At 38.7% G+C, this 25681-nt stretch overlaps 1 protein-coding gene across 1 annotated transcript in view; it reads left to right on the plus strand.

Moving 5' to 3' along the window:
- SLC2A13 (solute carrier family 2 member 13) overlaps positions 1 to 25681 on the plus strand; it is a 166658-nt gene that overhangs the window by 101779 nt on the left and 39198 nt on the right. Inside the window, exons 5-6 of the mRNA XM_075725358.1 lie at positions 19903 to 20066; positions 24975 to 25095. Coding sequence (XP_075581473.1) covers positions 19903 to 20066; positions 24975 to 25095 — 285 coding nt within the window. The remainder of the gene's footprint in view (positions 1 to 19902; positions 20067 to 24974; positions 25096 to 25681) is intronic.

Genomic DNA, 25681 nt, shown 5'->3' on the forward strand with positions numbered 1-25681 from the left:
CCTACTAGTCATTCACAGAGTCACCTGCTGACAAATTTATCTCTGACCTTGAAAAAGAGAGAGAAAAAAAGTAGATGAGTGAGAAGTTAAATTACTTGATCCTAGTCCATACTAGCACTTGCATCTAATAAACATAGTACACAGTTTCACAAGAAGTAGTTTGCTCCAAACATTTTAGGCCATATCTGAGGAAGTTAGTATGGCCAGGACAATCAGTGCAAAATGTGGGAATGCTCACCCAGCATATACGTGGATTGCTGCCTCAAAAAGAGGAAAACCCTGTTCATGAACAGCTTTGCTTGAGGAGATTTTTACTCTTCCCTTGCCACATATGCCAGGTGTGTCTAGTTGGTGAACTGCTGCTGCTTCGTATTTTTGTAGATCTCCATCTTCCGTTTGCCTTTTGGTTGTCTTGTAAATGAAAAATTGCTCTCAGGACTGCTGATTTGAGTGTCCTCAGGCAAGAAGACCTTTCCTTTATGCCAGTGAAACTCACAGAAATTTAATTTATGTGATGGGTTTTCTCCTCTTGGTTTCACTGTTCTTGCCCCTCTGGGATTAATTCATCTTGGCCACTTTGAGAAGAAAAGGACTTTTATTGAAATGTTATTTCTAGAGTCCTTCTTAGCAGACCAACAAAGCCAGTGCAATGAGGATACATAGTCACAGTCTTCAGTAGTCTGAAGTAGAATATTTTGCGAAACAGTAAATCATCTGTCTTGCACGCCAGGAAGGCAGTCATCTTCCATCAGCTGGGCTGTCAGGTCGAGATGCAGTTTTCATTCAAGGTTGCTGTTTCTAAAAGGACCTTTGGGGAGAATTGACTTTGTCTGAAAGCTGATGCCTGTTGCCCTGTAATTGCTACTTCATTAAAATATTTCAGTTCAAATTCTTGTATGCCCCTAAGTTGTCTAGATACCTGTCATGAAAATTCTCAAATGTAAATTTTTGTTCAGTGTGACATTTTCCAGCAAAATCCCAGTTGCGGGATTTAAATTAAAGTTGTCAAGAAGACTGGCTTTCTCTAGAGACCTTAACAAGGCATCTGATAACAGAATTTCGTCTGTATTCTCACTTGAGTTTTTATACAGTTCTATTATTTTATCTTAACAAATCTTTCATTCTGATTTCCATATAGCCTATTCTAATAAGAAATGATAAGTATTCACCAGATAATCAGTTCAGTAGAACCTGCTGGGTGAAGCATGAATACAAACCAAAATGAGTTTATTTAGACATTACAGTCTGCAGGCAGTGCAAGGATCATAATAATAATAAAAAAAGAAACAGAAAAAAACAGAAGAAAGAATCAAAGTTATCCTATGCATTTTTTGTAATACATTTTTGCTGTTCATTTTCTTAGACTATACTCAAACAGGTGATTACTCATCTAAAAGCACTAGAGGTGAAGTACCTTTGCCTGCATGAGAAAACTTGATATATTATGCTGTTTCATGTTTACTACATTATTAACATAAACCCCTAAAGACTGTTCTAAACAAACCTTGTGTACACTGCCATTTGTTTTTACCTGCTGAGTGTGTCTGAGTGATGAAAAATGCTTATAAAACCAATTTCTGTGTAAAACACAATTCATCTTATGAATAAGGTGATGGCAGTCATCTTCATTCTTCATTGTTCACACTGTAATGATAGAACTTTTTTTCCTCTTCTCTGATTCCATAAATTTGAATGTTTCACTTTTCTGGCTTTCGGCATACATTCTCTTTTATTTTACATACTTGGTATTGTTTAAAAAAAGAAGAGGCAAACAAATTGGCAATAACTGGTGTGTCATTTACTAGAAGTCTTGAAAGGGTACTTTTTTTTTCTTCCCCAGCCCAGTAATAGCTGAATAGTTTCAGAAAAGAGAGAACAATATATCCATCAACAGCAAGCTTTACTATTGGCGCATGAATACAGCAAAACATAGAATTGTTTCATTAACTAGTGGGGAAAGCCAGGCAATTTTGTGGTAGCCAGCCTCGAGCCTAATAAAATGTATTTGTATTACTGTTGCATTTTAAAGGCTTATTTGTGGAGCAGGACGGTGCTGCAGAAATGTAGAGTAAAAGGACAGCTTAATTAAAAATTAGGATAAAATAATAGGTGAATACAGAAGGAGAAGTGCAAGCAAATAAAGGAAAATTAATTAAAAGTATGAAGAATAATTGGATAAAAGAAAATGGGATAATCAGGACACAATGCGTTGATTTAACAAAGAAAAATCAAGCTGTAGACCAACCAGATATTATTTGTTGAACAGATAAGTGGTTTTGTTAGAACAAGAAAATGTTGAAAATTTCGTTTATCTAGACTCTAGCCAAGTTTTGATTCTTTCACATGAAAAAATTTTAGTTCAACTTTAGTTCAAGAATAACTGGCATTGCTCAAGAACCATAAGATGAGTAAAGGTCTTAAGCAAAGATGATGTGACAGAAGGTTGTGAGAAAAGGTACCATACTGCAAAGATTAATTAATCTTTCCTTATTTAGTATTCTTGTTACAGACCTTAGTGCCAAAGGTTTCATTTTGCTAATAAAATTGAAACAAAGTTAGGATTCATTGCCACTGGTGATAAATACGGGCTTGAAATCAGAAGACAGTTCCTGAGTGCTGGAAGGGGATGGTTATGGAGCATAATGTAAGGTGGAGCTTAACTGATTTTGTGAAGTGCATTGTGGTTTCCTGCAGTAGCGCAGGATTGATTTAGGAATTTCATTCTCATCCTTTCTTTTAGATGAATCTCAAGAAATTTAGAAATGGTCTTCGCATGTCTTAAATGCCTGATTGTGAAAATGACTGAGCAGCCTTTAGCTATGGAGTTAACTTGTAGTGAGTAGTGTAAATTAGGAAGAACATCTAGAGGTCATTTGGTCCACTGTGCTGTTCCAAGCAGAGCTACCTGCAAAATTAGATTGGGTTGCTCAGGGTTTTATCCAGTTGAGATTTAAAAAATCTCTAAGGATGGATACAGCCTCCCTGGGCAACCTGTTTTGATGCTTAACCATTCTCATGGTGAAGAAGTTTTTTCCCTTATTTTCAGTTGGAATTTAACTTCTTGCAGCTTGTGATGGTTGCTTCTTGTCCTTTCACTGTGTGACTGAGACTGGCTCTGTTAGTAGCCCTGCTTAGGCTGTGGAAAATACGTGTAGACTTTTCCAGACTACACAAACCCACCTCCCTCAGCCTCTTTTCATATACTTTATTCCTTTCACCATGGTAGTGTTCAGGACTCACCTGGTTTGGTACTGTCAGAAATCAGATCTTTCATGTTTTAAAATTATGTTAGAGCTCAAAGAGGATAACTTCCTACAATAATATGCAGCAGGCTACCTGCATTTTAAAGTTATTATTTTCAGCGCTGTTCAATCTTGTTGTTGTCGTAAATGTATACCTGATATGATGGAGCAGAAGTAACAGGGGGAATCCCAAGGCCCTGTTGTCATGCTAAGATATGTGTAATAAATCTTTCTTACAGCAGCATATTCTGCTTAACTCCCCCTGAGGCCCCTTGTTCTGTAAATGGCTGAGAATTGTATAACCCGAGGTGTTACTATTTGGTACGTTAAATTGATTTCCAGTAAGATAGTACATTGATGGATATAAAGTAGATTCTGTATTGAGGTTATGATTAGATTAATTTTTCATTAAATTGTGGAATTAATACACAATTAAAGAAATGTAATTATTCTTCCTCATATCTTCTCTCCATTTCCTTAATTAAAAAAGAATACCTTAGTTTGTCCCCACTTTGCTTTTGTGATTAGTGTTTGCCAAGTGCAGGGCTTAGTGCTGATGTTACTAGTGTAGCCTTTTGAAGCGTTTTTCAAGTACTCATCAGTTGAGCACATCAGTGCTAAAGTTTTGTTGAGGATTGTTGCATTTTATCTTCAAAACAGACCCAGTCCCACCAGTCATTCTTTGCAGAAGAGGCTCCTCATATGGAGCGGAAGATGATCTTGACAGTACTCTCTTATGGGAGTCTGAAAGGTAGCGAAAACCAATTTTAACTTCTTAACAAATTAAGAGAAAGATCCAGATTTCGTTTTCATTGCCCTGAAAAACAACCTCACTCTTCACCTCCCCCTTTTCGAGATCACTGGTGCTGTTCAGCATATTCCTAAGCTGTAACACGGACCTCCATGGGGTACTTCTGGTGATATCCTGGGATATCAGCTGGGATAGAGTTAATTTTCTTCCTAGTAGCTGGCATAGTGCTGTGTTTTGGATTTAGTAGGAGAAGAATGTTGATAACACGCTGATGTTTTAGTTGTTGCTAAGTACTGCTTATGCTAGTCAAGGACTTTTCAGCTTCCCATGCTCTGCCAGGTGCACAGGAAGCTGGGAGGGGGCACAGCCAGAATAGTTGATCCAAACTGGCCAAAGGGCTATTCCATACCATATGGCGTCATGCTCAGTATAGAAACTGGGGGGGGTTGGCTGGGGGGCAGCGATTGCTGCTCAGGGATGGGCTGTGTGTTGGTCAGTGGGTGATGAGTGGTTGCATCACTTGTTTTTCCTGGGGTTTGTTTCTCTCTCTCTCTCGTTGTTCTCCTTTTGATTACAATTATTATTATTATTGAATATTCATTATTTTATTTCAATTATTAAACTGTTCTTCTCTCAACCCATGAGTTTCCTTTCTTTTCCCCTTCTGATTGTCTCCCCCATCCCAGTGGGATGGGGAGGGTGAGCAAGTGGCTGTGTGGGGCTTAGTTGCTGGCTGGGGTTAAACCATGGCAGGTGAGCATTAGGAGAACTGATCAACACCCACCTTTGTTTCCTTTCTCTTTTCCAGTTGTTTTCAAGTATTAGCCACATGCGAATCTTCCCATGAGAAGTGTAGAAAAGATATTTTAAAAGCTTTTGCAGAGGAGGAACAAATATGAAGGAATGAAATGACTTCTCCAAGGTTACAAAGCCATAGAACTGGGATTAATAGTTAGATTTTTGATCTTGGCCTTGAGTTCACGTGATGAACTCTGAAGGACAGAGAACACAAATTGTATGTAGTCAAGCTGTCCTTGCATGCAGAATAAGTGGTCTGAATAACATAAGCTGCCAGGGATTTAAAACTTGTCAGCTTAATTAGTTGCAACAAGGAAATGATAAATATGTAAGTGATCTTTACTCAGAGGCAACACAGGAAAGCAGACAGCTGATATGGAAAGTATTTGTTTGAAGCAGTTAAACACAAAGACCATTCTGTATCTATCCTCTACTAGGTGTTCACAAGTAACAGTGATTATTTCAGAGAGCAGTTAAAATGTAGTTTCAGAAGGGACTCTTAAAAATATCTAGCATAGAATCTTTTCAGATATTTATTGACTTTGTGTTAGAAATTTTCATGCAATTTTATCTTAAACTTCGTTTTATATGCATTTTCTAGCAGCTTCACTGAATTTTAAATTCAAAGTATATGTAAGTATTACACATGACGTAGCAGTAAATGGTGGCATGCACCCCTAATACTGAACTGTATACATGGTGTAAACAGTAAGTTCTCTCCTATGTGGTTATCACATTTAAGACCATTTTAAACATTGTTTATATAAATTTAGAACAAAATTTCCCTGTGAAATAGAAGTATACAGTGTATAACACGCTCTAGAGATTTCAGCAAACAAATCTATTGCCTAGCATATGGTTCGTAGATTAAAAGGCTACTATTCTACACTGTAGAGAATCTAACTCTTTATTACATTAGTGTTTAACTTTTTATTACATTAGTCCTCACAGTGCTTTATATAGCTCTAATAATTTTGATGTGCTGCTTAATTGTTATATTTCGTATTGAAGAAAAGAGCATGTGTTTGTCCTTTTAAATAGGTAGCACATCCACAACACATTGCTTTGCTTTCATTGCACAGGCTATATTGAAACATTCCCAAAACAGCCATTCAGTGCTTTTCTAAGTACAGTTTTATTTTTCACAGTACATTAGAAAAGTATGGGAGTCCTCTGCTAGGGGTCTGTTTTGTAGCTGCTTTAACTTTCTCATTGCATCTGAAGAGTAATGATAATCCTGCTTAGCATTTATGAATGGCAGCTGGTACAGATGTCACAACTTCACAGCAGTGGCGAAACATAGCTGCACTCACATAATAAGAAAGTACAAGCTAAGAGCTAAATCCATGGAGGAATGAGCAAATTCAGTTTCCTCAGGTAAAATTCCTGAGATCTTTGCATAGAACATGAGTGGACTGAGGTGTCTGTGAAGGGGATTCACAAAAGTCAGTGGCTTGACCAGAGGACCAGCAAGCCATGCTGTAGGACGTGGCAGGGGGAGGAATACCTCCCTTTAGAGCGGGGCGATACCTGCTGCCTCTTGCATTTTCAGCCATGAATCTCCTTCTAGAGTGAGGTGTCTCACCTAGGGCAGGTCTTTCTCAAAAGAAGTCAGAAGGGTCACTTCAAGGTACAGTAGGGCTTGGTGGTTCGGGCACCCAGCGCACCAGGTGAGGCACACTTGTTGAAAGGAGCTCAGCTTGTGCAAGTGAATCTCTAGCTTGTTCTGGGTCTTTCCAGCTGATGCTGTTACATTTTTGTATTGAACTTTTTGGACTGGGAATTAGAATCCAGTTCTTCTCACCTCTGCTGGAAGCAGAGCATCTCCACAAAGCATATTCAGGCCATGGAGTGAAATAACATGGGTAGGAAGAGGTCTAACTTGAGGATCTCAGGGTAGAGCAGCAGAACTTGAGACTGATGATGTTTGTTTATTGGCAGAAAAGCAAAAGCACATACTTGAGATGCTTGCAGGTGACTTTGTAGTAAGAGAGAGGCAAAGAACTAGGCTGTTCAGGCAATTCTTACTGTTGCAAGTGAAGAGGAAGTTTCAAAAGCAGCAGCTAGATGCTGCATTCAGGTAGATTAGTCATTCAAACATCAGAAACCAAACCATTTGGTTTTCTGATTGTCATTTATATGCTATGTTAACATTACTTCTATGGTTTTACCCATCCTGAACATGAAAGGAAAAAAATCTGTGTACATTGGTGATATTGCTCTATGGAATTTTTTGGGTCTGCCATGATTTTTTCCTTTCTTGGCTGGAACAGATGGGACGAAAGACAACAGAAAAGACTGTGTGTAATAGAAGCAGACACTGCCAAATTAATATTCACACCGCACGCATTTAAGTTTGCTGTGCAATTAATTTTGTTTTCTAAGGAAGGAGAAAATACAAGTCTGTCGAGATCCAGTCTATGTGCAGTGTATGTCTGAAATATATTGCAAGGGTAATATTTGATTGTATGAATATTAAAACCTGAGATTGGATTTAGAAATCTCAATTAAAGCAGCACAAGTGAGTGTCATGAATTTGAAAGACACTGAACGGTTGCCATTCCTTGGTGTTTGGTGCCAGAAATATCTAAAAATACAAATTCCTGAATGCAGATTTAGAATGGTCAGTTGGGGTTGTCAGCTTAGGATATTTCTGCCAAAACCAGTACTCCAAAAAAGGATCTCATGTGCCACCATGAATAATGAGCTCAGATGGTGTCACTCCAGACTTACTCATTTGGGTTTGTTTTTTAAACAGTCCTGAAGTGACTGTTGATAATATGGGTGCATCTGTGCATTTGAGCCCAGGGAAGACTTTTGTGCCAGTTATTTCCCAGAACTGGGTTTTTTTTTCTTACATAGAACATATGCTTAAAACTGTTACTAGTAAAGGCATTGTGCCCAGTAGTGACTGCAGCTGTGGTGTACTCATATGCACATATGCACACTGTTATTCCTCATTGCTCATCGTGGAGTTTTCCCTGAATGACTGTGGGATTGGTGCCAATAGATTTTTCTTTTTTTTTTTTTTTTTTTTTTTGGTGGTGCTGTAATAGGCTAATTCAGAATGAGAAGAAAATATGTATTTACTGCAACGTTTTTAAAGTAGGCTTCCACCATTTATTCTAACATCGTTGGGTGTACGTGTTAGGGTCATCGCAGCGGCTTTAAGACCTCCTCCCTAACAATATAGCAATGCTAGAGCCTTCCATGGCACAACACTGGCTGCGTTGCTGTGTGCTTGGGTGCTGCCTTTGACACCATCCTGCACCACGTGTCAGGGCCTTTGTCAACCGTGTTTACCTTGCAGATGAGTTTTTCCTCACAGGGTCGTTAACTGTTGACTTTCTCATTTCTGCTGTCCTTTGTCCAACCCTATGTCCCCAGCAATATATTCTGCTATTGGTTGTATCTTTTTCTGTTTGGGGTTTTTTTTTTCATTTCTGGAATCCCTTGACAGTCAGTCGTCTCAGTAGCCTAACTTCTGGTTAAATTAGTTTTTTCCCTTGTGCATCCTCTTGCCTTTCCAGAAGTGCAGCCCATTGTCTGGCCTAACGCTTGTTCTTCCGGAGGGACAGGGATGTTGCGTTCAAATATTTGACACCTGATCTAGAGGACATTCTGTTGGTTTTGAGCTGTCTAGCTGCTCCATTCTTAAGAGCAGTGCTGTCTCTGGCCACTTGGCTTTGATAATTGTGACATTGGGACAAGTAGGAAGGAAGCTGAAGGGCAGTTTCGGGCTTCCTCCATTTTAAAATTGACACTAGCATGTAGTTCGGCGACCTAAGAAAGGAGGCTTGATACAGCAATTAATGATTGATTTCTACAAAATAGGCAAGACTCAGATTTAAAAGTTCTTAGGAAATCTGTATCAGAAGGTCAATCAGTATCTTGAAATAAATAAATACATAGCTTGATAGCCACAAAGGCTTTATTACGTCTCTGTTAAGTTTTTCTTGGTGATCAGAAGATACTAAAATGACCTATTCATTATTTTAGACCAATTTTGTGGATTCTTAGCAAGAATTCATTACAATCGTTCTCATGGGTTGAGCTCCAAAAATGCTAAGCTGTGCAAGATAAACATTATTAATGCAACAGCTTCTAATTAAAATTGAAAAGGATAGAATATTAATAAGATTTCACTTACGAATAAATACTTGTAGTGTCACTGGAATATTAACTAGTTTTTCTTTGCCATGGACAAATTTGATCATTTGTATGATTTCAATATGGAAATAAAGTTCTGTATCTGGAAGAATGAGTTTTTAGTAAGATAGTTACAGATTTGGGAGATTTACAGAGATCTTGGTTTCGGTTTTGTACAAACATTTAAGACTCTGTAAACTTAGATTCATAATGGTACGTTGTCTGTAAGTGCACTTACTCATTAAAAAGAAGTATAAAGTGTGGTTTCATGGGAGAAAGTATTCTTCTTTTGAAATCTAGTCTCCTGTGCTTAGCTGCTGAGCTTTCATGAGATACCTCTTACTTGAAAATACAAGAATTGGAGGAGTGAAGGAGGGGGTTGTTTGTTTGGTTTTGTTTTGGTTTTTTTGTTGGAGTATGTGGGGGGGTTAAATTCCATTTTAAAAAAGTTAAGTGACTAGCAGGAGTGCATTCAGAAATGAGGAGATATCAGAAAGAATTTACTCTGTGCAAGGAGTGAAATGGTAGGATGGTGAGAGAGCAGGAGCCTGACAGAGCTTCTGGGATGGAGGAAAAGGGGCAGGAGCTGGTGTGAGCATGGTGGCTCAGACCACCACGGGGCTAAGTGAGCAGAAATCAGGAATCAGTAGCAGAGAAAATGGGCAGTAATGTGGTCACATCTGTAAAGAAGGTTGTGTCGTATTTCATTACACTATCGAAGGCCAAATTAGGGCTTTGCAGCTTTGTGGATGTAAGGTTCATTTATTCGATGTGTATTCTACAGCTTAGAAGCACATACTACCTGTCCTCACTGTGCGGATGCAGTACCATCTCCGGTGTATGCAGTACTGTGGTCTTTGAAGAATTGGCAGAAAATGTTAGAGATACCATTTGTGACCTCTTAGTCCTATCTAATCACTCTGAACGAGCTGCATTCTCCCAAGTAGTTGTGCAATGTTTGTGTCCTTCTACAAGAAGATACATGTGTGTGTATTAATGAATTTGTTGGTAAGGGGAACGGTAGGGCTAATGCTCTCAGGATTGAGTTGTGTATCTCAGCCATGGAAAGGGCTATTTTTAAATGGACATTTTAATGTAGTTCACATTTGTATATATTGAAATTATTATTCTAAACAAATATGTATTTGTCATATGTTTACAGTTAGGAAAAATGTAGACAAAGCTCAGATACCCCAGTGGTAGGTGACAGTATGGTACCTTTAGGCAGTTATTTCAGTGCTATCTAATAAAATGTGAGATGGCTGCCTCAGGAAGCCCCACCAACAGGGTTGCTAAGAGCTGGCCTGTATAAAGCTCCACAGAGTGTATGTGGCGAATCTGACCCTGCTGGGGTGAATAAAAGAAGTAGAGGTGCAATATTTTGAAGCTGTGCTATCTGAAAAGAAGCACTGTGCAAACTGAATAACACTTTGTCTTGCTGTGCGTGAAAAAATCCTCTTCTTTTCTTAACTGAAAAATGACTGTGATATCAGATCCTTTAAAGAACACTGAAAATTACTTTTTTATTAAACACTTTATAGTGCATTTATTAATACATGATTTTCCTTCTGCCTGTCTGGAAGGGAAGTTTGGGACATTTAGCGTGATTCCATTCAGATACTAAACCATGGATGAAAAGTTGGGGTTAAATTGTGGTTATTTTTTTATTATTCATAAGCAAAAATTAGAAGTAGTACATTTTTTCCCAAAAGGTAAACAAATATTTAGCACAGAAGCTTTCTCTTTCTTGAGAAAGCATCCGTGAATGAGGTTCAAAAGAAAGCCCGTTTCATTTTTTTTTTCATTACCTTTCAAGATCCCATTACTCCCAGCTTGTTGGCTCCTGCCTCTTATAGCGAGACTACAGTGTATATAGTCCCTTTGTTTGCCGCTGAGCTTGGCTTAAACAAAGAGGCTAGCTTGGTTATTTTATTTTTTTTCAAAGCTATGTACATTTAGCAAATCTATTGATTTTAATGAGGACTGATTTGGCTATTTGGGATTCCAGACAGCGTATGGCAGGCATTAGTTTTTTCCAGCATTAGGATACTCTGGAATATTAAACATAATTTAAAGTAAACTGAAGTTGTCAGAATAAATGAATAATTGAATGAGATCTATTTGTGGAACACCTAGGGGATTTTCTTTCTCTGCTTTTATACGTATTAATTTGCAGAGAGCACTTACCTGCAGTCAGAGTCTGGAGCATCATTATTCTGCTGCAGGTGGTACTGGTGGATAACTGCAAATAGTCATCCGTCTTCCTCCTCTTCCCAAAGCCTCACTGGTCTCCATTTATAAAATAGGGATGATGGTGGTAGTTCTCTTTCATAAAGGTCCTGTTGAAGTGTTAGATGTTCAGTGCAGACAGTGAAGCCAAGGTGAAAAAGTTGACATTATTTTGCTTTTTGTTGCAATGCTAAGCTTATAGGTGGTACAGAGTCCAGCCTACTTGTTCTGTGCTGGAAACTGCATCTCTGTTTTGGGAAGAGGAGGAGGGTCAAGACTTTGTTACTACCAGTGCTTTCATTTAATTTCCAGTTCTTCCTGTTACTCTTCAGTTTAACTCTCCGGTTAAATTCAACCTACTTCTTCGATGGATTTAACTATAGGGTTCTGTCCTTGAATTTACAGAGCACTTTGCCTGTTACAGATTTACGTGGAGGTTTGGTATTATTTTTCTGCTTTTGGGTTATTTTTCCTTTTAAATAATAGTTCTAAATCCTCTTTGAAATTTACTATTTGTCTGTTACGAAGAAGGAAACAATTTCCCTCCCCCCTAGTTTCAGGTGAGACCTGTGAAGGACCCACGTAAATGGGTGAAATGACTGAGCATGAAAAGCACTCTTGCTGTGTGCAGAGATGTATCTGGTGCAGAGCAAATAAACAAAAAATAATGAAAAGGAATTTTTCTCCAGTCTCACACCAGATACTGCAACAGTATTTTCAAATGACCCAATAGCTGTGTGACAGAATCCCATTAAATTAGGGAAGTGAATTCCTTTGTGTATCTTGGTGATCTTAAGCCCTTAAAGGTATTTTTAATCCCTGTCAAATACTGGTACACTTACTTTGCTTAATAGCTATAGAATTTAGTCTCTTTGGACACTAAAAAAAATCCAGTGCTTTCTTAATCTAATTAAATGGTAATCCTTAAAACCTTTCCATGTGCCTTGCATGTGGACGACGTGTGGTGAATCAGCGAACATATTGGGTGTAAAGAATTATCTGTCAAACAGTACCAAATGCTGAGGGGCTTTATTATCAAAATATACTGATTGTAACAAATGACATTCACGTGTCATTTCACTCTATGCTGAAAACATTTACAACACAATACATCATTACTACTGAATCTGGAATTTGAAGGTATAATTACAGTAGGTAAGCATACAGTGGCACTCCCCCAGGTTGCCTCCCAGGCACTCTTTTTGAAAAATCCAGTATAGACTTTGAGATGATACAGCAATCTTTTTCCTCAGAGAGCTCTTCAGGACTTCAAAAGTGGAAGTATGGGAAAGAATTTTCAACTGTTGGTCTTAAATTGGAGTCCTGTAAAGCAGCAGAGCCTGCTTCAGTAAGATTTCAGGATCTAGTCCTTAGGTATTTTGCCTTCTTAACCTGAAAATAAAGGTACGTGTATCCAGTAGTCCTGTTTTATAGCTGAAGCCTGGTTGCCTTTGGAGCTAATGAGTTAGAAGGGTCTTACTGACGTCCAGTGGATAGATGATAAAAGACTCCTTGTTTGTACATCGTCATACAGGCATGTCTCATCTGTGCCACGAGAGATGCCGCTGACGTGCACAAACAGCAACATCTTACAATTGATTAAATTTATTGTTAAGTATCTTTTGGAAGACAACAGCAGATATGACAAAATGTCCCCTGCTGCCCTGCTGAAGAGATTCATCATGTGAAGTAAAACAAGATGCATTGCATTTAACAGAATGGTATTAGCCACAAAGTTTGTGTGTGTATGTGTGTGTATATGATTGCACACAGAGTAATATATATTTAAATATACAATATTTTCTTGTGTAAGTATCATTGTTCACATTCTCTGTGATTTTTAAATGCATAAGGTGAAACCAGGTTTACTAACATTTTTGAAACATAGCAACTGTTACTATTTTAGAGAACCATGGAGTGCCCTGCAATGGACTGGCACTGAAACATTACTGTGCAGAGCAGAACCTTGAGACAAGCTAATCGTGTTGTTTTGGGTGCTGCCAGTCTGCAGTAGGGCATACATATAGGACACGAGGTACATTTTCAAAATACAAAGTGAAGGAAGGTGCTCTTCATGCTAAAGGGAAAAGCAATCAAGTCATGCAGTTTCAAGCAAGAGGCTGTCTGCATAATTTTCAAAAGTTAAGTAAGTGAAAAGATGACTAAAAAGTTTACAGTCAAGTTGGATCAGAGGTTTGACAGGTTTGCCCCATGTGTCTCTATATAGGCTTTGAGAGAGCGGTTGAGGTTGGTTGATACTCCCTTTTTCAACTTAACAGTTGATGTTTTAAGGCTTGTATTTTTAAGGAATCTAAAAGCTGTAAACTGACTAATGTGATAGTCCTGGGACTGATGCTGAATCATAGCGATGAAATGGATTTTTACAGCTTTTGTGATCAACTTTATTATATGTCTAATGTCAAAGATAAGGTTAGATCGTATCCTTGCTGTGACTTTCCATTTTCATTATCCATAGCTAATGGAGATTCAGCATCAACAAAGTTTTGTCTGGCAAAGGCATTTCCCATTGAAAAGTAGATCTCTGCTCAGGTATTTCATAATATCAGTGCTACTGTTGATATTAATGTTACTAATTTATATTATAGGAGTTCAGAAAGGAGGCAATCAAATTTGTGTTTCACAGAATCACTGACTGGTTGACCTCTAGAGGTCATCTGGTCCAAACCACCTGCTCAAGCAGGGGATTTAAAAAGCAAGGTAGGAGATTAGGCAGACACGATCAGAGATGTAGACAGGGAAGCAGCAGAGTTTCCATAACTGCCCAGGTCTCCAGACTGGTGTCCCTGGTTGTTCTGAATGCAGCCTCTGTGAGTGGAAACTGCTGCATCTCCCTTATCACTGTGGTGTGCAGAACATGAAGCTGGGAAGTTGAACCACATTATCCAATGCTCCAATTATATCATCAAATGCTGCTGTGTTGCTCTGCGATCCTTATTTCAAACAAGTCTAACCAAGGGATATTTTAACTTTGCCGCTTCTACAGCACCTTGCCAATGTGCCTGTTTCCCCTTCTTCAGGCTTCATATGGTGCTTAGCAGGGCCATAGCATCCCTCCTGTTGGAGAGCCCCCACACCTGGCTCCTTGCAGGTATATCAACTTCTTCCTATCTTGTTTTCATTTCCAGTACTTTGGCATCTAATTTCCCATATGCTGCTCTTGCTTTCTCCTGCTGTTTCTGTGAGTTCATCTCTACAGATGAGTTGCCACCATTTAACATATTGGTGAAGCCATGGTAATGCCTTAGTGATGAAAGTGTCAACTTCAACTTTCTTGATTAAATCCCTTTCATAACGTAGGTGGAAATGGATGGGACAGGCAGATGCAAGCTTGCTCTGTCTACAAGCCTGCTTTGCTCTAGAAGGTGTTCTAAAGCTTATATAGTCAATCTTTCAGGAAACTGCAGTTACTCAATATGCCTGGCCTCTTTACAGCACTGGTAATACCAATGGGAGTTTGCTTGCTTGTGCTTCTTGTTTCTTCAGCGCCTCTGAATCTTTGGAAATGCCAGACATGATAAGATTGTTGTGTTCAAGCTGCGAACAAAAGACTAAAGAGGAAGGTGTGTACCTCTGCAGGATTAAAACCACTTAATAACGATAGTACTATTATACAAGTTAGTTTTCAGTTCTCAGCAAAAGTATACCATGTGCAAATTCACATCAGGCCTTTGAGTAGGTGGAATGATTCAGGACCTGTATGTAGGAGCATGGGGTCTTTCCCCAACCCCTCCTCCTGCAGCACAAGAAGGACATGGACCTGCTGGAGGGGGTCCAGAAGAGGGCCACCAAAATGATCCGAGGGCTGGAGCACCTCTCCTATGAGGCCAGGCTGAGAGAGTTGGGGTTGTTCAGCCTGGAGAAGAGAAGGCTGCGAGGAGATGTTATTGCGACCTCCCAGTACTTCAAGGGGGCCTATATGAAAGATGGGGACAATCATTTTAGCAAGGCCTGTTGTGACAGAACAAGGAATAACGGATTTAAACTAAAGAAGAATAGATTTAGACTAGACATAAGAAAGAAATTTTTTACAATGAGGGTGGTGAAGCACCGGAACAGGTTGCCCAGAGAGGTGGTAGAGGCCCCATCCCTGGCAACATCCCAGGTCAGGTTGGATGGGGCTCTGAGCAACCTGATGTGGTTAAAGCTGTCCCTGCTCACTGCAGGGGGGTTGGGCTGGGTGACCTCTAAAGGTCCCTTCCAACCCAAAGCATTCTGTGATTCTATGATTCTGTGATTCATGTGGGACGCAGCAAGCTAAGCCAGCCACCGCCAAGCGTTGATTGGCTGCAGAGGTTCTGTGTTGCACACCATGGCAATGCCATTTGTTGGGCTGTTGCCGTTCAGGTTAGCAAGATGTGAAAGCACCATGATCTTTTATCACCTAAAGGTGAAATGTGAAGGATGGCTTAATCTGTTTTCCTCATTGTTGTCATAATGTATGTATTCAAAGCATTTGTCAGAACAACAAGCTATCTTGGAGAACATTATAACTGTATTTACACGGATGTGGGATAGTTTGCAAAAGACTTGTAAGTTGAGTGGGACACTTTTGTTTGCATCAATGTGAAATTCGAATTAGCATTAGTCCCTCAGATATTTTTACAGGATGGTGTCTGTCTAAATGGTCCAGCTTCCCGGTTGGCATTGGCATAGTCTCATACTAATGCAGCTGCCTGGCTTGATAGATGGCACCATGGCCAGCCTGCAAGTGTCTGTACCTGAAAACGTGGACTTGCTGCTTCTCACCTGAGCCTTTCACCACTTCAAAAGTCAGCTGGGGGACAAGACTCTGTATTCCATGTGTATATAGGCTGTAATATATTGCTGTTTTTAAAATAACTACGCTTTGTCTTATGCTTGGCAGCACGAGTCATTCTAGTTGGGACTTTAGGCAGGAGGAGGTTATGACCGGGCTTCCCTCGGTGCAGTAGCCCTCCTGCATGGGGCTGGGGAAGCTGCAGAGCCCTCGGTACCTTGTCCAGGTAACGCTGCACACCTGGCCCAGCCTGGACACATCTAATGCAGCGCTCATGATGGAATCATCAAACTTGATGGGAATAAGCTTTAGTAATCCCTGAAGAAGCAGAGAAACAGGTTGAAGGTGTAAATGAAATGCAATTCGGTGAATGTGGAGCATGTTTTGTTATGAATACTTTTGTCTGTCTTAGTGCAATAATTGTAACATGTAATAAACTGATAGAGGAGAGGATCTTCATTCATGCACAGTTGCAGAAAAAGCATGTAAATCTGTTGAAATTGCCACCATTTTGGATTTTCTTCAATATTTAATCATTTGCTTCTTGGCTATTGCACTACTTGCCATTTTACATTGCATTATTTCAGTTGAGTTGAGGAAAAAAGATAGAGGGTTTCATTATCTCGAGGGACTGATTTTCTTGGACTGAGTAGTTTCAGTAGTTGGACAGTGATTTCCAAAGTATCGTGCTAGAACATAGAATCATGTCAACAAACTCTTGCAAAGCAGTGCCAGAGTACTCTATTTTTGTTTTCTTAAAAGCAAAAATGTAAATGTTTTCCAGATGTTGAAAGGCACTTCTGAGTTACTTAGATTTATTCATTAATTTTAGAAGAATTACAAATTCTGTCCAAAAAGGCTGACATCCTTAGACAGAAACTTTGTTGGAGTAGACTTGGTATAACAGGTGGGTCGGAGCAACCCCTTGTGAAGGATGGGGGCAATCAAAGCTGTGATGGCAGCTTATCAACAGCCATTTTTTTTTCTTTTGATTGAGAGCTACAAAGCCCAGTATGGTGGGCTGCTTCTCTGCTGCTGAGTGAGCTAACCTGGGAACCCTGATGCCTCTGGAATTGTCTGTAAGACCTGCTTGAAGGGAGGAAGTTCTCCTTTTCTTTAAACGTCGGATGTCATTGCTTTTAAAAAATACTGACTCTTTAAAGAAGAAGAGGGAGGAAAGTGTTTGGGGGTGCTTCCTTTCTTCCAATACTGTGCATTTTCAGTATATGGTCAAAGGATTAGTCTGAGGATTCTTGAATGTGGAAATGTTTCAGGTTTTTTTAATGGATAGCAACTCTTGATAGAACAACTTCATAATTTTGACATCCTCAGAAATTATCAATATTAAAATCTTTCTGTATATATCCAACTCAGTTACTTTGTGTGGCTTTGTAATTATCTGTATTTACTTGCTTTCTAACATACAGTACTTGCTTGAAAATTCCAAAGATACGCATGTGCTTTTGTCATTTTCTTTACATTTTAGAAAATAAGCTAGGACTGCACAACACTGTCACTGAAATTGCATTCCCTGCAGGAGCTGCAGTATTCACTGTGGTTGTATAATATCACAACTTGACCTTTTTCTGCTGCATAGTTTTTTTCCTTGTCAGGAAGAAATTAAAAAGACCTGTCATCTTGTTACCTTAATAGGCAGTTAGGGCTGCACAGGTTGGTATAAAAAATGGGCGTACTAAAATAGGTGAGCACAAGCAAATATATTTAGCAGTTATCATAACCTGTGCAAGTGTTCTTTTAAATTTTTGAAATTAGATTGCTGTGCCACAATAAACATGAACGTCATTGCCCAGCACCCAGGCGTTGGTAGCTTGGCATTTGGATTTGCAGAATGTAAATTTCCTGGTTTGTTTTCCATAGAAATGAAATATGTTGTTTATTTATGGATAAACAGTAAGCTTCTAGTTGAGAATATATAACCAGTGAGTGCAATAAGCAACCAGAAGGAATGTCAGGGGCAGAAGGTGCCTGTTTGTGTATATCAGGCGGTAGACATCTACGTGCTTTTATGTGATTCTTTATTCTTTGCTTTTTTAACCATATGGAATCAGTACGCTATACATTGCTGCTGACAACTGGCAATTTCTGAGTTCCCAGTAGAACTGGATTTTGAGAAGATTTAGATGTGTGGAGTTAAATGTGGCTTCCTGAAGCCTTGTCTGGTGGAGGTAAATAAGAGTTTCATAGTAGGTGTCAGTGGGCCAAGACTTGACATTTATTATTATTTTCCTACCCTTAAGAAGAAAAAGAAAGGTGTATTGGGAGATCAGAGACTGTTTGGATGGTTTTGGTGACTAAAACAGTGCAGTATGGTGTAAGTTTTGACAGGCAGTTAGCAATTTAATTTAGAGAGCCTTAAGAAGTGAGGATGCATTAACATTAGCATTTTAATTCAGATGATGTCTATCCTTCATGAATCTTCATCTCTCCATGATTCGCACCCTTGCCAGGATCTCAAGGTGTGCAGCTCTTTCAGACAAAATGAGCCTGGATGAGGCATTGCAGTCGCTAACGGGCAGGCAGGCCATGGAGCCAGGCTCCAAACCCATGTGTATGTAGATACTGGCTCCTCAGTCCCGGCAGTTTCACTCTGGAGGTCCTCTCCAGCTGCACCACGAGTTGGTTGTGTAGGCATGGCCTCAGATGGCTGCACTGGTGGGGAACAGGAGCTGAGGAAGGGGGCTGGGAGGATCTAAATACCTTGTCTTAGCCAAGGAGCGAAGCAGTAACATCCAGCCATAGGTGCAATTGTTTATGGCTGGTAGTGTCTTAGCTCAAGCACTTTTGCAAGTGGTCAGTTGAGCATATTGTCAATCATGGATTATTGATTTGAAATAAAAAGTGGTTTATGCTTAGAACAGAAAAATGTGGACCACTAAAATTTCTAAGGATAACGTATCTGGGCATTAAGACAACAAGGGGACATTTAAAGCAAGCTGCATTTTGACCAGAAAAAAAACAAGTGAGCTTTGACATTTTTGATGGTTATTACTGTGTGAAAGCCTATAGGCTTCTAGGTATGTGAGGGCTTGAATATTCAGTATTTCAGTCAGCACAAATTAATAGAACAAGACGAAAATTGCTTCTGCAGCATGAACAAAACTACTCATGTTTTCTTGAAGGTTTATTTAGCTCTCCCTGAGAACATAGGCACAATATCTGTGTTCATTTGATCTCTGTGAAAAATGGTAGAAGGCTTCCTTTTTTTCCCTTTTCATTTTGCTCAGTTGATTTATTTATGAGTTACTGTTTGTGTGGAATGGTTGATTCATTGTAGAGAGAAGTGGAAACTTCTGTCAAACGCTCCTGTTGGGTGTCAATTCACATCCGTGCAACGTGGTGCTGAGGCATTTCAAAGCAATTGTATTCTGGCTAAGACAAAAGTAATATGATAAAGATGGTTTCAGGCGCTTCAGTGGCAGTGAAATAAAACTGCAAAACCTAAAACCAGGGGGTTGTAAGTGTCGCTTGCAACGTGTTGGATGCCATAGATTAGTTCTGTATGACCTTTAGGAAGAGTGAAAACGTATTTGATTTTTGAGCTATCTTTCCCTAGACAGTACAGAGTGCTAAAATCCTGCATGTTTTGGCAGAAAAAAGATAGAGCATAAAGCAACAGCTGGATGTGAAAGCCGGATTTATTTAAATTAAAAATGCAAACCCCATTTCTAGCAGAGTATGATTGACCATTGAAAATACAAACAGCCAAGGGAACAGCAATTCCTCTCTTGATGTATTCCAGTCAAAACTTTAGTCAAGCGCAAGTTATGCCTTGGTTATGCCTAATTTCCCAGGGTAATTGGGTGTCAGTTTGCAGCTGCATTATGCAGAAGATCACAGTTGATATTTATGATCTTTTTCGATTTAAAATCAGAAACTATAACATGAGCCAAATTGAAATCAGTGGTGTTCGTATTTGTTTCTCCCTCCACTCGCAGGTACTACAGTGCTACCATTTTGCAGATGTCAGGAGTTGAAGACGACAGGCTTGCAATCTGGCTGGCTGCACTGACGGCGTTTATAAACTTCATTTTTACCCTCGTGGGAGTCTGGCTCGTTGAAAGAATGGGTCGCCGGAAACTTACACTTGGTAGCTTAACAGGTGAGTGCTTAATTAGTGTGTTGTATATTCCTCATAATTATTAATCAAATGAAAATAAAGTTTCAAGTGCTAATTTTATCACAGTAGTCCTCTTCAAAAGAACAGCGTTGACCTCGTCTTCTATGTGAAATCATATAGCTTTTCAAGACTAGTAGTATAGTACTAGAGCTAAAGGCTAATTTAAAAAATAGAGGTTTAGCATGTTATTTTTTCAGGTGCAGTTTCTCCTTCAAGCCATGTTTGACAATGTTTTCATTTAGGTTTTTACGCTTTTTTTTCAGTATAAGGAATCAAATATTTGGAACTCCACAGCCGGTTAGTTTTTAAATCTCATGTGTGTCTATATGATATGTAATTTCTGGCTCATTAATGTGAATTCAGAACATCGTATCAAAAACTACTGGAGAAAGTGTATCACATAGCCATTTCAGCACTTTCTGAGAACTAATGTAGTTCTTTGCATAGTTATCTCAAATACAATACAATAAATACCTTACCTACACTAATGTGATTTTAATTCATCTCTTGTATGAGATAGTAAAAGACAGAATTCTGGATTTTTCCATTTTTTTCCAAATATTCAAACACTGTAATTCATCACGTAGCCATCTCTTGGAAGCAGAAAGAGGCAGAGCGAGCAGTCTTGCCTATGCTCAGCCGCACGCTGCCATTTACCCAGTAAGTCCCTGCTTGCTCCCGCGCTACGTGCTCGTTCTGGCTGAAGTGATCTGTGACCGACACCTGCCTCTGGCTGAACGTCTGAAAGGTTCAGACATTTCCAAGAGCAAGGTTTGGAAGAGAGAAGCAGTTCCTGCTCCTCCTGAAATAATGTTCACAAGTGTTGAGCTGGGAAGGTTTTATGTCTCCATATTTTGTTCTGTTTTTGCTGTCAGGGATCCAAACTTCTAGTTAATGCAACACAGCAGAGTGGGGGACCACCTGCCAAGTTGCTGGCCCTCTGCAGTTCCCAAGGGGTGGGAGTTAATCTACACTTGCAGTATTTGAATGCATTTATATAGGCAGAACAGCGATGGCAGTGTCGCATCTGGTTTGATACAGTTACCCAAATTTGTAAATTAAAACATGCACTTTGGAGGCGATTTGGTATTTCCAAGTTATAATAATTGTGTATTTGGAGTGTTACCATTTTGATTTGGAGTTGAGAAACCTGAAGTGGTTTTCACATGTCAAGTCATGACAGAGGAGATTGGAAAAGCACGTTCCTCACATCTTAAAAAAAAAAAGAACAAAAATCTCAGATCGCTACTTTTATCACAGTCTACCTCCAGATCAGTTAAAATACATCTCCTCTGTAAGTTCTTCTATGTCTCCAGCCAGGCCAAGTTTTTCAGAGGGGAAGGACCCAGTTCTGTATCATTCCCTATGCTCAATAACCCTTTTTCCTCTGCGGTACTTGCCTGTTTTCTTGTCTTTCTGCAAAGTGGATCTCTCCTCGCACTGCACTGCTACTTCTGGTTCTTGGGTGCTGCCTCTCCTTTGTACTCTATTGAAATGGAGGATTTACATGTTTATATATTTGGCCCCGACACCTTATACATCTGGCCAGCCCCTCAGGAGTTTATTGCTTATCTGGACCCAGCTGTATAGGTGTGATTCCCATGTGGACTTTTCATACAGTCACAGAACTCTTTGCTTTTTGGCTCTGGTTAACATATTCAAAGGTCATACATTTGAAATGTAGATACAAATGTCTCTTACAAAGCATATTAGTTACAGAACAGAGAATAATATAGAAATAAGACACAGAATTAATGAAGGAGAATAATACAGTTCAGAGTTATTTGTTTATGATGTTTGGACACAAAGTAATTCTTTGGTAAAAATATTCTTGGTCCTCCTGTGGTCAGCTGCCAGTCTGGAGCATCACTTGATCCATGCTGCATTGCTTGCTGTGTTCTTTATCACACAGTCCCTCCTTAAGGAAGGTACAAATAATGACAGTAATGAAATCATATGTCATCTCTCTGTACTATTTAGAATTTTTTTATGCAATGTTCGACACTTTGATTGAGGTAGTGGTGGGTATGATGTGTTTTCCTTAGCAAGAGGGCTGTTTAATAAAATTATAATTACTAAATCTGCTGATGGATTTGTTTTCCATGATGAGTTTTCTCATGGGGTAAACTTATATTTTACTGCTCTACTTTGGTTTGTGTTTCTAAGGACATTGACTTTCACACTGATTTATTACTGGCTGCTTCTCTGGTCTTTGGAGAAGCCAGGTATGCCTCAGTCTCTCATTACATAGAACGAGGACAAAACTACTACCTTTGCCTGCTGCTGCAAGGGGCGTTTTTTGTAAGAGTTGATTGATTTGATGTCTGTTAGATGATAACCTACAAGAATAATCAGTAGAGAGATAGAAACATTAATATTTTGATTAAAAGCCAACATACTGTATTTTAATTTTGTAAACTCATGCAGCTTTTCCTGCTTTCTGAAAACATTTGGGAAAGGGCTATTTCACATTTAATTTAATGTATCTTTATCAGTTTCAAAATATTAGCAACTTTTGAAAAATGGAGCCTTTCAGATAGATCCAGAAGCATTAGGAAAATTATAATAAGCTGTGTCTATCAAAAAAAAAAAAAAGAATAAATCACACCTTTTTAGTTCTCTTACTATAGTTACTGATTCTTCTTAGTTTCCCATTCATTTTATATCTTGGCATCATTTTTTTAATCTTCCTTTTGCTCTTTTTTTTCAGTTAATTTCTTTCTTCAAAGCTGTTAATTGGGAAACATGCAGGAATTTTGACAAGTGCAGTATCCATTTCATTTGTGTTTTCCTCTTTCACCTTCAGAAATTGTCAGTTTGAAAGCACAGTAGTATTGGACAACTTGTATCTCTTTTTGTAACAGAGAGGATCTAAAATATTTCCAGGATATATCCTTTTTTGTTTTTTTTTAATATATCTCAGCTAATGATTTACTGTAATTGTATGGTTTTGTTCATCATAGACAAACTTCCCACAGAATGAAAATATATAATAAACTTCATTTGCCAAGTTTACATATTCAGTACTTTTCCAAAGAAATAAGACATTTGCAGAGGTACTGGAAGTGAGTGTTAGTGTATTTGGTTAACTTAAAAGACAGACAAAGCATATTTAGAATGAATATAAATAAGATTATAGGCCCTGTCTAAAGATATTTGCTGTCTGGTTTATAGCATTTTGAAAGTACAGTAAATCCAGTGCAATATCCAGTCTGCCCAGAAAACTGGGATTATTAGCATACCCACTAGCCATAGCAGTACAAAGCCAAGTATAGAATAAACTGAAATCACATTTTATGGTGTGTAGGTGCTTTCTCTACATATAGTTTGTGGCTCTACTTTCTCTACATATAGTTGCCTTGGTTCAGGTGAATGTATGATCCAATCATCTCCAGTTCATGCATATTTGTGCGTATTAGCCATGGCTGCTGCACAGACACATTCATGAATAATTTTATTACACAGCTCTTGGTACCTAAGATATTATTTATATCTCGGAAGGTTTTCACATACTTGATGGGTTTGCCTGCTAGGAAACTCTTGCTTTTCTCTTTAAAAACACAGTCAACCCCACCCCCGAAACTGCCAAAATGTCCCCTCTGCCCACCAAAAAAACCCCACCAAACCCCAAAATAAAACCCAGATAATGCCTAATTTCTTAAAGATTACCAGAGCAAGATGTTAAGGTTTTTAATGTAGCGGCATTTCTAAAGGTTTGCACAGATGCATTTCTGAGAAAATTACTTACATGCTTCTAACATACAGAGCAAAGGGATGATTGAACACGGTATCCTTCATTTGCCCTCAACCATTAAGCTAGATCGCTGCACACTTCTAAATGTGTGCTGCCTTCTGACTGGGATGTGGTTCAGCGGTTTGTGAGTCTGGTTTTGTATGGTAAGGATAATGTTATTAGATCATTAATAACTAACAACGTTATTACTAGTTTTGTATTTTTAAATCAGGCTATATGTGTTATATGTGACTTGTCAAAACATGCCACATAAATAGTGAGTATACAAATAGGTATACAGGGTATTTTATACAACCTAGAACTTGATGCCTCGTCGAGTAGCAACATGTAAAGGTTTTATAAGTTTGGGATAAGGTTTATGAGTTTGGGATAGTTGCAGTGGTATCATGAGTAGTGAAGTATATAAATTTTCATTAAAATGATACAGCATATTGTGTGTGTGTGACAAATAAGGTAGGAAAACTATGGGTTATTTTCTAGTAATGGCCTGTTGCACAAAGTATGAACCTTTTTTTCCATCTTCCCTCTCATCATTTTGCCCAGCTTGTGCACAAGGAATTTGTTGCGGGGGGACAAGAATAAATAGGGAGCTTTTTCCTAGCAGATGTTTTATGTGCTCTTTGAAACAAGATCAGGAATTGCAGTTGGGCTTTTTGGTGGTGTTTTTATGAAAAGTCAAATTTCTCTCATTTCACAAAGGGATGTAGAGTCAGTGAAAAAGCTGATGCTATTTTCTATTTTACAGGAAAGCCTGCAAGTCTGGGTGTGGGAGTGGGAAAAAGCGTGGTGATTTCAAAGTCACAATTAAATTACCTTTATAGCATTATTTTCAACACCAAAAAGAATATATCTGTTCATTCATGCAGTCTTCAATTCCACATATTTAAAAAAAAAATCTCAACCTATTAATTTAATATCTGGACATAAAACCTGATGCATTTGACTTCAACATCTAACGTAATTCAAGATGTGGATGTAGCAAAGGGTATTTTTCCTAGGTTCTCATCACAACTACTTAGCAAATGCTGTATGCATAGTAATGGGGTGCCTTGCTTTCCCAAGCATAGTTCACTTCAATAGAGAATTATTTCTACTCTTCTCCAGAGTATCACATTGTTCTTTATCTGTATTTTTAGGTACTGCTGTAGCACTCATTATCCTAGCTTCGGGATTTTTGCTATCAGCTCAGGTCTCGCCAAGAATCACACTTAATCCACCAGATCCTTCACATCAAAACTCTACCTGCACAAAATACAGGTGAGATTTCATGATCATTCATCCAATCTTCTTGAAGATTGTTTCCAATTAATTGAGTTTTACAACCTAGTGTACATAATAGACAATTATTCACAGATTCTAGTACAAGAAACTAAACTAGATACCTAAAGTTAAAATCCTAACTTCCCTCAATAGAGAAAGTTAGACTCTTTGCTTAAATGCTCTGAATAATCCTTTGGAGTTTCTTGGACTAAATAAGGTGGTTGAGTGGCAAACTCGACATTTCAGACCTCCTCTGTTGTATCACACCTGCTGCAATTTATAGTGGACTCAAAGTTAAGAATATTTTAAAAGTAATTTGTAAATATGCTTGCTGTTATTTTTCTACATGTAGATTTGTCATGTATAACAGCTGTAAACTCTTCAAGAAGATGTGTTCCTTGCCTTTTGTCTTCCTGAGTGGAAAAAAAATAATCTTCAGATAATTACAGATCAATTAACAATTAAAACAAATATGATGGTTTTTGACCTTTTTTTCTATAGTGGGTAGAAGATGCATTCTTGTATGCAGTCATAGTTTCAAATAACATTACTTTTAGGGTGTTAGGAATGTGTCATTTTCTCT

Source organism: Pelecanus crispus, chromosome 1 (assembly GCF_030463565.1).
Source record: "Pelecanus crispus isolate bPelCri1 chromosome 1, bPelCri1.pri, whole genome shotgun sequence".
Taxonomy (NCBI): domain Eukaryota; kingdom Metazoa; phylum Chordata; class Aves; order Pelecaniformes; family Pelecanidae; genus Pelecanus; species Pelecanus crispus.